The 11,267-nt window shown below is 38.3% G+C and overlaps 1 protein-coding gene across 4 annotated transcripts in view; it reads left to right on the top strand.

Annotated features, from left to right (window-relative positions):
- Positions 1 to 10,295, top strand: part of TRPM3 (transient receptor potential cation channel subfamily M member 3) — a 272,291-nt gene extending 261,996 nt beyond the window's left edge. For all 4 annotated transcript variants that reach the window (XM_048290665.1, XM_048290663.1, XM_048290664.1 and 1 more), the window contains one exon: positions 3,186 to 10,295. In XM_048290665.1, coding sequence (XP_048146622.1) covers positions 3,186 to 4,632 — 1,447 coding nt within the window. In that variant the 3' untranslated portion in view covers positions 4,633 to 10,295. The remainder of the gene's footprint in view (positions 1 to 3,185) is intronic.
- The last annotated feature ends 972 nt before the right edge of the window (positions 10,296 to 11,267 follow it).

The raw sequence follows: 11,267 nt of genomic DNA, 5'->3' as shown, positions 1-11,267 counted from the left end.
TTGAAATAGTGTTTTAATTCAAAACTATTCCTAAAGGAAATACAGGTCTGGCTGTCTATTCACTGAGTGCAAGAATATTCTCCCAAGAATATGGGGAAATAGAAAAACTCACTTACTAAAACATTTTAAGGACCAGAATATGGCTGCATGTCTCCAGACCATATCCTTCTATGTTCACAGTGTTTGGTTGATGTGATTTTATGATGTTTCTAATAGGTTCACTCCCAGAACATGGTGCTGTTCTGTATGATGAATGATTACAGAACTGAACATCAAATTAATGCAAGAGAATATCACTAATAGAATAAATATTTGTTAAACATTCTGGAGTTGCCAAATGCAATATATATAACTAAGGATGACAAAGCTAATATCTTTGGGATTGGAGGAGACCATCATCTTTCAAGCTTTCCTTTCATGAATAAAATTAGATAGTCAGGTCTCATGAAGTGTAAACACATGTTCGTATTTTTCAGTTACCTATGCACATCTCTGGTTACCCCCAGTCTCCAAATCCAGACTGCTGTGTCCTTATCTTGTTACGTTCCTCTATAAATTTTCCACTACTATCAATGCAATCACATTTGTCATCACTTCCATAGCAACAAACAGACCATGTAACTCAAAAGTCTCACTTTGCCTTGTCTGACGCTCTGTGCCACTGACAGCAGCTGCTAGATCACATTCAGGGAAGGCAGAACAAATACAGGAACATGTATCAGTGAGGTTTTATTCCAGGTTCTCCTTGTGATGCATTAGTTGTGTTCAGTAGCATTGTGTAGTCCTCACATGAATGTAGGACACAAAACTTATCTCACTATGGACAGTTCTACTCGTATACCAACTGGCTATGTTGGTATTAAAAACTATTTCACTTGTGCCGAAGCAGGAAAGAAAACACAAATCAAAACAAAACAACAACAAAAACAACAACAACAACAAAACCAACAACAACAAAACACCAAGACCATAACCGGATTATCCCGTTAGCTTTAAAGAATGTTACAAATTCATCCCAGTTCTTGGTAACTGTTGCTGGGGTGAAAGGTTTTTTGCCAGATGTAATCTGAGCTGTAATTCTCCAGTAAAATCCAGTAAAATTTTTCCTTATGTCTGACAGCCCTAAAATTGTAATGTTTTATCTGTTCATCATCTTGGAGCAATTGTAGAATCTGAATGTGGGGTGAAGGACTCAATTATTGGCTAATAAATACTTCAGAAGTATAATTGCTTTTATAAAATAGCAGTTCAGATAAGTAATAACATGAGTGAAAATCCAACTGCTTCCCATATAAACTGCTCTCACTATGGAATTACATCCTGTGCTTGCAATAACATTAATCTGTTTTGTTGGAGAAGTTGGTAGAACTAGAAACAGGCTGGTGTCTAAATGATAATGAGTAGAATGAGATTCCTTGAAGCTACCAGTTCATTTCTTAGCAGTGATTACTTGATCATTCATCTATTGAAGAGTGATGATAGCAATACAGTTACTGCTGCACATTTCATTTGTTGTGCTTGTGCCTTCAGAACTCACAGACTTCAGCAGGAAAAGCCTGTATTTCCCAGGAATATGAGACTTGCTGTAGGGAGCCGAGTCACACTCCTTCCTGGCCTTTCCTCTCCTGTGTGGGCACGTTCTGTTTTTCATCACCACAAGGTAGTCAGACTTCAGTGTTTTACCAGGAAAAGTTCTGAGCACTAGGTAGCAAGGCATTAATGCTGTCCAATATTCATTCTTTATTAAAATCTTTCCTTCTGTACAAATAAGAGCAAGTTACAGTGTTGTCAGTTCCAAATCACTTGTCTTGTTGAAAAAGTAACTAGCAGTAGTAGAAGATGATATTTACCTCATCAGAAATCCTGGCAATGATTTGTGTGCCTATCAACTATGACAGTGTGCGTAATAATATTTGAGCATGAATTGCACTAACTGGCATAGAGTAAGAGACCTGTGAAGAAAAAGTGTGGAAATCATGCCATTTGTTATCTTTTGCATCTTTGATCATTTTGCAGTGTCTACAGCAATGGGGAAAACCAGAATTATAACCTACCAGACAAAGATAACTCCATGAGCTTGTTGCTTTTAGTACTTCTTCAACAGAAAGAGGAAGTCCCAGCCTGTCACTACCAACAGAGAAAATAATTGTGCTAAAGGCAATTTCATCATGTAAAATTTTCAGACTCCCTATAAATCCTTCAGAAGACAAGTTTTAGAAGTCAGAAAATTGAAGTGGTTAAAAGCCACTGGCATAAATTTGTACACAATTCCCTAAAAATTGAAAATATTTTAAAATGTGACAGATCAATGGTCTAGAAACGACGTGCTTTAATTAAAAATACTGAATCTTACTACCTATTACTTATTATTGCCTATTAATATTCTAATCTAACTTTTTATTTATATATTATGATAGCATCTGAAAAATAACTTTAAAATTCATCATTCAATCTGTAAGCTATTAACACAGGCTACCCAAAGCACAATCACAGTAATGGAGGAATCTTAGAGCACATACCCTATTGCAGGCTGTATTTGGCTTGATCAGTGTTTCTCCTCTTTGCAGTTTTCATGCATATTTAACTTGATATTATATAAATTCAATAAAATAGATGATATATTTTTCTATAAATCTGAGCTAAAAATTAATCAGAGAACAAATAAACTATCTCCTTAGATCCACATAGCACGAGGTAGTGAGAATCTGGAGTGAACCCCAGGAAAAGAATATAACACTGCCTATCTTCTATGGCACATTGCCCTCTTTCCTTACTTCATTTAGCTCTGCATTTAACTGTGATGGTCCTGCCTGTGGCACAAGTGGGGACAACATCATGCTATAAGTGTTATTCATTCATAATAACCTACTTAGAAGTTTTGGAAGCAGAGAGGCACTAATTCATAGTAACATTTATGTAATAAGTCCTGTCCCTGAAATGAGGCACACCCAAACCCCCCTCCACATTATAGAGCTGATGCCCCTGTTTTAACCCACTGGAGCAGTTTCCTGAGTGCGTGGTATTTTTTTTGCAAAACCTCTTTTAGCAGGATTTTGAAACAGATAACGTGGTGTACATTGCCTTTGGGGTTTGAGACATATTTGTTTCCAGCTGGTTTGGTGACCTATTAGCTGAACATCACTGCTTTGTAGAAATTAACCTGTTTAATTCTTCCCTTTTTAAAGGGTGGAGAACATGGCCATGCGACTGGAAGAAGTAAATGAGAGAGAGCACTGCATGAAGGCCTCTCTGCAGACCGTTGACATCAGGCTTGCTCAGCTGGAAGACATGATGGGACGAATGGTGACTGCCTTAGAAAAAATGACTGGCATTGAGAGAGGTGAGACAACTAAGATACGATCCAGGACCTCATCCGACTGTACTGATGCAGCCTACATTGTGAGGCAGAGCAGCTTCAACAGTCAGGAAGGAAATGCCTACAAGCTTCAAGAGAGCATTGATCCCACAGGAGAGGAGTCCATGTCCCCAACATCACCTACAATCACACCCCGCATGCGAAGCCACTCCTTCTATGCAACAAATATGAAGGACAAGTGTGGGTTGGAAAAGTTGGAATGCATTTTTAAGGAAAGATCTCCAAGCCTGCATCGGGCAATCAGTTCCCACTCAATTGCAAAAGAAGGAAAGGCTCCATTAGCCCCTACCAGCACTTTGTCAATTGCCCCAGACTCCAGAAGACCTTCATCTTGTATAGACATCTATGTTTCTGCCATGGATGAGATGCATTCTGACACAGAACCTCTCGAGAGCACCATAAATATTCTTGGTCCTGAAGATGCAGCTCTGCCAGCTCACATAGCCTCTTCTCTTTTAGCTAATAGTACATACATTAGCAGTACACCTGGTGAAAAGATCTCTGGCAGGAGTCTTGATTATGAAGAAACCTCTGGAATAGAAACAAGAGCACTTTCCTCAGACTATTCACAAATCACAGACTGCCAAATCCCATGGGATTCAGACCCTCCCTTGTATCATACTTTAGAGCGATCTAAAAGCAGTCGTTACCTGGCTACAACTCCATTTATTCTGGAGGAAACACCAATTGTGAAATCTCACAGCTTCATGTTCTCTCCTCGAAGCTACTTCAGCAGCCTTGGTGTCCCTGTCAAAACAGCAGAGTACACAAGTATTACAGATTGCATAGACACGAGGTGCGTGAGCGCTCCCCAGGCCATTGCAGAGAGGGCCAGTTTCCCTGGAAGTCTCAGGGGCAAAGTGGAAGACTTGGGAAGCTGCCACCCAGAGAGAGAAGCTGAACTAACACACCCAAGTTCTGATCATGAGGATATTGAGGTCAAAGACAAGAAGGGAATCCCCTTATCTCCTCAAGACAGCAGTGCTACAACAACTCTGCCCAACAGCATCCCACTTCCAAAAATAGAGCGAGCCAACAGCTACTCTGCAGAGGAGTCCAACATATTGTATGCCCAGCACACACGGAAGAGCTACTCCATCAGCGATAAACTTGACAGACAGAGAAATACAACAGGCCTGCGGAACCCCTTGGAGAGGAGTAAGTCCTCAAGGCCAGAGAGCAGAGGGGACAACCTGTCCATGAGGAGACTGTCCCGAACAGGAGCTTTCTGCAGCTTTGAAAGCAAACACAGCTAGGCTTAGACAAAGCTCACCAGCTGTCTAAGGGACATCTGCTCTTCAGTCTGTTTTTCTTAGCAGAATTTTAAAAAACCCCTCACATCACCCTGTGTCGAGTCCAATTGGCATTAGCCAGCAGTCAAGAGAGCACATTTTCAATCTCAGCATCACCACTGAGGTACTGCATCTTGACCCAGCTGACATTTGCACTTAAGAAAAAAGGGAGGGAGGAAAGCTTTACAAAAACTTCAGTAAACAAGAGGAATAACAAGCCCCGTTCATGAAGTCAGAAGAAATAAATGAATAGGTCCAGATACCTGCCTTTTATTAGAGGGCATCCTAAGATCATTTATCATTATTCAAGTTTTTAAGATGCAGGAATTAACTGGCAAAAAAGAGATGTAAAAAGTAGATGTTCCAAATTTCAATCACAACTTCTTTTTCATCTATGTCACCATTGTGATGACTGGTGAAAAGCATTTGTTGTTTCTGTAGGAGCTGGCAGCAAACAAACCTAAAGTCTCCCAAGTCCCTTGCATCCCACACTTGTGGAAATGAAGAAAGATGAACACAATAACAGCTATAAATGTTCACTTGTCTCCTTTTGTATCAACTTCTAGTGCCACAGAAAGTTTATATTTTCAAGAGCGGAAAGGGAAATTAATTGCCTTTTTTACTGCTTAAGTGGAAGAACTTAAATGGAAGAAGAATTTATGTTAAAGTATCAGGTGATTTCCTGTATAAAACAGGCATTCTAGATTCTAGCACAGCTGAGCAAGCTCAGGATGAATGTAATTAAGTGGAATAGTATATATTTATTTTTTTACCACATTTGTCATCAATATGTTGTCTCACTAAATCAAAGGATGTGATGATACAATAAGAACAGGATGATCAGAGCAGAGCATAGTAATAGTGTTCAGTTCTCACTGCTCAGTTTAATTATGTGTATAAATTGGGGAGATTCATCCACCATGCTGCTACCAGGTTCTTCTTGCTGTTTCATTTGAGCTGCCGATTTTTCACATCATCCCCCCACCTAAAAATATACACTTTTTTTTTCATGTGAACATAGCTGTATTTGGACTTTTTAAAGTACAGAAGTTTTATCAAGAAGTCTGAATTCAGATTCATGTAATTAGACTGAAGCTGCTTAAAGGAAAGTATTTTTAGCAGGGGACTGGAAAACACTAGAATTTCTATATGCTTCTAAGGTAAGTAAAAGAACCAAAGTGAAACTGCAAGTGTCTGTAAACATCAAAAGCCATCAGTTGTGAGTAGGCATCCACCGTTCATGAGCGTATCACACAATGACCATTCGTAGTAGGAGAAAGTGTGTCTGAAGGGTAGTGCAGTTGATGGGTTTTGGTTGAAGACAGTTGTTACTCCACTGACCCCACCCACGTTCCAAGGGTCCACATTGTCAACCAGAGTTTCAAACTTCTCATGAGAAGGTGTACAGTTGTCATAGGTGGAAGGGTATGCAGAAGACTGGAAAAGGGTGGAGAAGCATAAACTGCAACTGAAAAAAAAATTCAGATTCTTTTATGAAGGTACAACTTTTAAGCTTTTAAAAAGTTGACACTAGTGCTATTAAAAGTATCTCAACAATTACCAATATCTGTGTAGAACCAGCTCCTTTTTGTTATTAAAAATGAACATTTGTGAGTGGGGTACATATTTCACATTATTTAAATGGGAATAATCTTTCAAAGGCAGCTTTGAGAATACAAGCTGATGTTTTCCCACTGAGTCCTCACCCTGGGAGACTCTGAGCACCATCTGAGGATCAAGTCCAAAAGGCAACTAATCCAGACAGAAAAATAACTATTCAGCCTCAAGAAAAGAGGTAAAGAAGGTGAAAACATGTCGTTAACAACTCACTGCGTTGGAAGGTTCAGGAAACAAGGAAATGCAGCAAGGGGATGTTAAGAACAATGTGTTTCATACTTCCTGCACCAACGTGTTCCTTGCTTTCTTCTGTTTGATCAGGCTTTCAATGAACTAAACTCCACCAAGACACCGTGTTTATGCAATTGCCTTGCAGCCCATGTGCAGCATTACGGTCACGTGGCGATACCAAGAAAGGTCAGAAACCTTTCTGTGCATTATGAAGCATGCTTGTGGCAGGCTGATTGTTGAACAATAGCAAAATGCCCAAGGGCAAAGGAACTTGTATTTATCAATATGCTTCAAATGTGCCAACCTTCTGTTAGCAGCCTTTTCCTAAGGCTTCTCCAAATCTATCTATCTATCTATGGAGAATAGAGGGGGATATTCTTACTTTGTTTTCTTTGTTACTTTTATGAATGTCTGCTAAAACTGTTGTGGACTCTTTCATCTTCATCGTATTACTGGTCTACTCAAGAGGAATTTCAGATTCATTAGAAATTCCTCGACAGCGTTAGTGAATTAGTTCAAGGCATAGGGCTCTCCTCTGGGGTAGATTTCATTGGTTAGTTTGTCAGGGTAAAGACATTTGCCAAACCCAGAAGCTGTATAAATGTTTAGGATACAGCACCTTATTGATCTGGAGCACACTTTCCAGGTGAAACAAAACAGAACACTTTATTGACCTCTTAAAATTTGCCATTATTTATAAAATGTAAATGCAGATGTTAAAAGTGTGATTGCAAGATGTCAGAACACTACTTTTCCTGAATGTTTCCCATTTATTTTACAATGTGGTGTCTACAGAGTATATTATGATGGATGTTAGACTATTTTATTTTCACCTGGTTTTTACACATTGCATCAAACTGCTCCTTTTTGAATTTGATGATAAAACACCCATTTCTTGCAATGGGACCAGACTTTCCATTCTCAATACTATGACCATTTAGTGAGATAGAAGTCTCATCATCTATCATCATGTAGCTATAGCATGTGCCATATGACGTATTCTGTATCAAAGGATAGCTTATGAAATAGACACATATATAGTTGTGACATGTGGTAATATTAGTGAACGTTACAGGACAGTTTTAATATCTCATTACATGGTCTTGTTTGTAAATCTGTAACATTCAATAAAATAGCACATGTTGCATCAAACATTAAGTTCCACTATCCAATTATTAGCTTACATATGGAATATGCATTACTGGTCACAGTGTGTGAGTTTGGTATGTTCCACACATTTCTTTGTATAGCTCCACTTAAATGTCTGTATGAGCTGGTGTATGAAGCTCTAATGAGCCACTGTGGGCTACGACAGATGAGTTGTGATGGTGTGAAAGATGAACTGGCATGTTATGCAAAAGATTATAAGATAAATGAACTTTAATAATCTTTTAAAACTCAACTGAGCTTAGCTGTTTGTTTACATATGCTGGTTGACTGAGGAAGCAGTGTGCAGTATTTTATAAATATTTTCCTATAGTAATCCATTCTGTTGTTTCCAGTTTAAGTGATTCTATTCTACAGTTGGGGTATACACTTGTCCTAGGTATTGTATTATAGCACATTATTCTTTCACAATAACAATGTGATATGACTGAAGTAGTTTCTCTTCCTTACAGTCCAGTCTTTTTTTGTGTCAAAGAAAGTGCATGCATTGTTCCATGAGTTTCTTTGGACTGCTAGGAGACTTAACATTTTGCTATTGCCTGCCTGTAAAGATGAATCCAGTTAGGAATGAATTCAAACTTTTGGATGTTTACATTATTTCCATTATTTTTGATCTTTAGCAAAGTAAGTGATTTTTTTATTATTTTTAAAAGACAATTGTATTTTATGAAATTTGAATACTCAACACAAAATGCGAACCTACAGCAGTGCTCAGACATTTGGCTCTCTCTTTTTTTTGGAAGAGATCAGGTGCTACATTATTTTCTTAGCACAAGTGCCAGTTAACAAATGGCAGTGAGGGGATAATTTGAAAATATAATGAAAAACCAAAACATCCATTCATCTATATACAGAAATCTCTCTGGGTTCCAGACATAGATTACTCTTTTATTTTAGTTTTCCATTTATAGATTTTTTTGGTTAAAAAAAACCAACAAAACTGATTTGTACCTTTTGAGGAAAGGATAGCCTTTTGTCAGGGGATAAATATCTTAGTTAGGTATATTTTTTGTATGAGAAGATAATGATTTGTTTCTTAGAAACTGTCAGCACATGGAAAATGCAGCTACGTGAATAACTGCTCAAAAAAAAAAGTGCTGGTAGCAGCACACAGCCTTAGTCCAATGACTGCAGTGGGTGCAAGCCAGTATCTGTCCTGAGAGCAGAAGTTATCAAAAGTATTAGAGTGAGCCAGAGAAACAAAATTCTTTGTAAACTCGTGGTGCAGGTTTTCAAAACAAGCATAAATGTCTTGTTATGTTGCTCAGGTTAAACACTAAAGAGGATCTGATAATCGCCCAAAGGGAAAGTGTGAGCTGATTGTTCCTGGATTTCCCTCGGAATGTTTAGCTAGTTTTGATATCTTTCCCCTGCTTAAAAATTATAGTATATTTGCATTTTTGCACAAATACGCATAATTGGTTCAACAAAGGCCACATTTTCAGTTCTGTTGAAAGGTATTACGTATAGATCATCTTCTTCAAAAGAAATAGGTAAGATTCTTAGCATGAATTTTCCCTTCAACCACTTCAGATAAAACAGTCCAAACCAGGATGAGAAGTGAAGCATTGGGGGTGTCTGCTTACCTGGTGAAACCCTTTGCTGCTCTAGATGGAATTCACTGTCCTTGCTGCACATTGGCATAGGAGCAGTAGTATTGGATGCAGAGGGACTTTGTCTCAGCATCCTGTTTATAGCCAGTCATACAGTGAACACGACAGGTCACAGAGGTCATACAGGCTTCTCTTCTCTATGATTGACTACAATTATGGTCTTACCAATCCTGGTACAAATCTGCAGAAAACCCACTGATTTCAGTGGCATACTCCAACTTCTGTCACGAGATGGATTTATTCTGCATTTCTAACTCAATATTACTTTGAGTCATGGCATGTATTACACTAAATAAATCATCTTCAAGTTGGAAGTCTAATAATGGAGCCATTGAGCCAGTCTGGTTGTGAAAGTCTCTGACCTTTTAATTTTTGCTGTATCCTTTCAGATCATTCATAGAGCCACACAATACTTATTTCAAAAGGCTGTTAGGTAAAAAAAAAATTTGATTATTGAATTGCTGCTGTTTCTGCTGCAGGGAAGTGATAACTCTTGTTTATTTTAGTATCTGGGAGGGAGGGGGAAGGGACAGAAGAGGGAATTGGATGTGAAATACAGTTCTATGTCTGCACAAGAGTAAATTGTATTAAGTTGTATCTTTTTCCACCACTGCAGTTGTTGTACATGACAAGAGTCTATTTGCTGCTACTGCTGTCTGGAACAGTGTTTGCAATATTCTATACTAATAGCTATTTAATCGTTTATTATTTGGGCTATCATTTGTAAGTGTATAACAATCATTTATAAAGGGATAAAAATTACTAAAATGTCATTTTAAACTAATTCCTACTAATACAAAGCTTTTCAAGTATGATTTGTCTAAATGTACATAACTAGGGAAAATGGTCCTTTCCAAAGGTCTACTGGATTCACAATGCACTTTTAGACTGTGTTTAGATGCATAATAAAAAGCAGAAGTTGGCAATTACTACAGTAGAACTTTCTGAAATTTCTGTAACAATTGTTTTGCAATAAAAAAAGAGCTGTAGATCAAAACATCTGTTCTTGCTGGAGCATTTATTTATGGTCATTTGCTTTCAAGGCAGTAAAGCAGTGATGCAACAGCAGCTGCTTTTCTCTAAGATCTCTCACTGTTCTAACTTTACGTATTTAAAGGAAACCAAACATTTATTCTGTTACGCACAGGCCTTTTGAATGTTGCAATTTATTTCTGCCTCTGAGATCAGGTTTCATTCAGGTGGCCCTTATTCTGGCCAATATCAGAACCAAGACAGAAGTACTTCTCAGTGGGTTTATTTAAAAGGAGGGAATAACTTCTTTGCTTTGTAGCCACCATTCCAGCAAAGGGGGAACATAAGCACTGATTGCAGAGCCGCTCTCAATTGCATGCACATAGCCTGGAAGAAGCGTGCTCCTTTATATGGCAACTGGGTGGTATTGCGTGCTCTTGCAGCCAGAGAAGGTTCATGGAAAAAAAAGGGGGCACTAAGTAATCCACTAGTACCTATGGCCTCCTCTGAACCGGTACCTCACCTTGCTCACAAAAGAAATCATTGTCTCCCTCTTCATGCAGGCACAGCCAGCTCTGATACTTCTTCACAAAATGCTGAAGAAACAGTACTGGCACAAAATCTGCCAAGGTCAGAATCATCTGCCTCCACAAAATCTGCCAAGGTCAGAATCATCTGCCTCCACAAATAAGCCTTCGCTGAGATTATAAAATATTTTAGCTAAATGAAAAAGAAGTACAGAAAAACCTACATCCAATTGAATCAGAAAGATATCAGATACTCAAAACAGTTCTGCACACATCAGTCGTACTTCAGGAGAGGAGTGGTTCAGAGAAATGTTCTTTATTTCAGGTATCTAAGAGGGAAATGCTAAACTTCTTAATCAGATTTTATTCCATCCTTTCTCAAGGACTGCGATTAAGTGAAGACTGGGACCTTTGAAGCTTTCAAAAACAAAATTAAAAAATAAATCTATTCCAGAGAGTTGTCATTATGCAT

Source organism: Corvus hawaiiensis, chromosome Z, assembly GCF_020740725.1.
Source record: "Corvus hawaiiensis isolate bCorHaw1 chromosome Z, bCorHaw1.pri.cur, whole genome shotgun sequence".
Taxonomy (NCBI): domain Eukaryota; kingdom Metazoa; phylum Chordata; class Aves; order Passeriformes; family Corvidae; genus Corvus; species Corvus hawaiiensis.
Note: the sequence above shows the minus strand (reverse complement) of the source record. Positions and strands in the feature narration are given on the sequence as shown.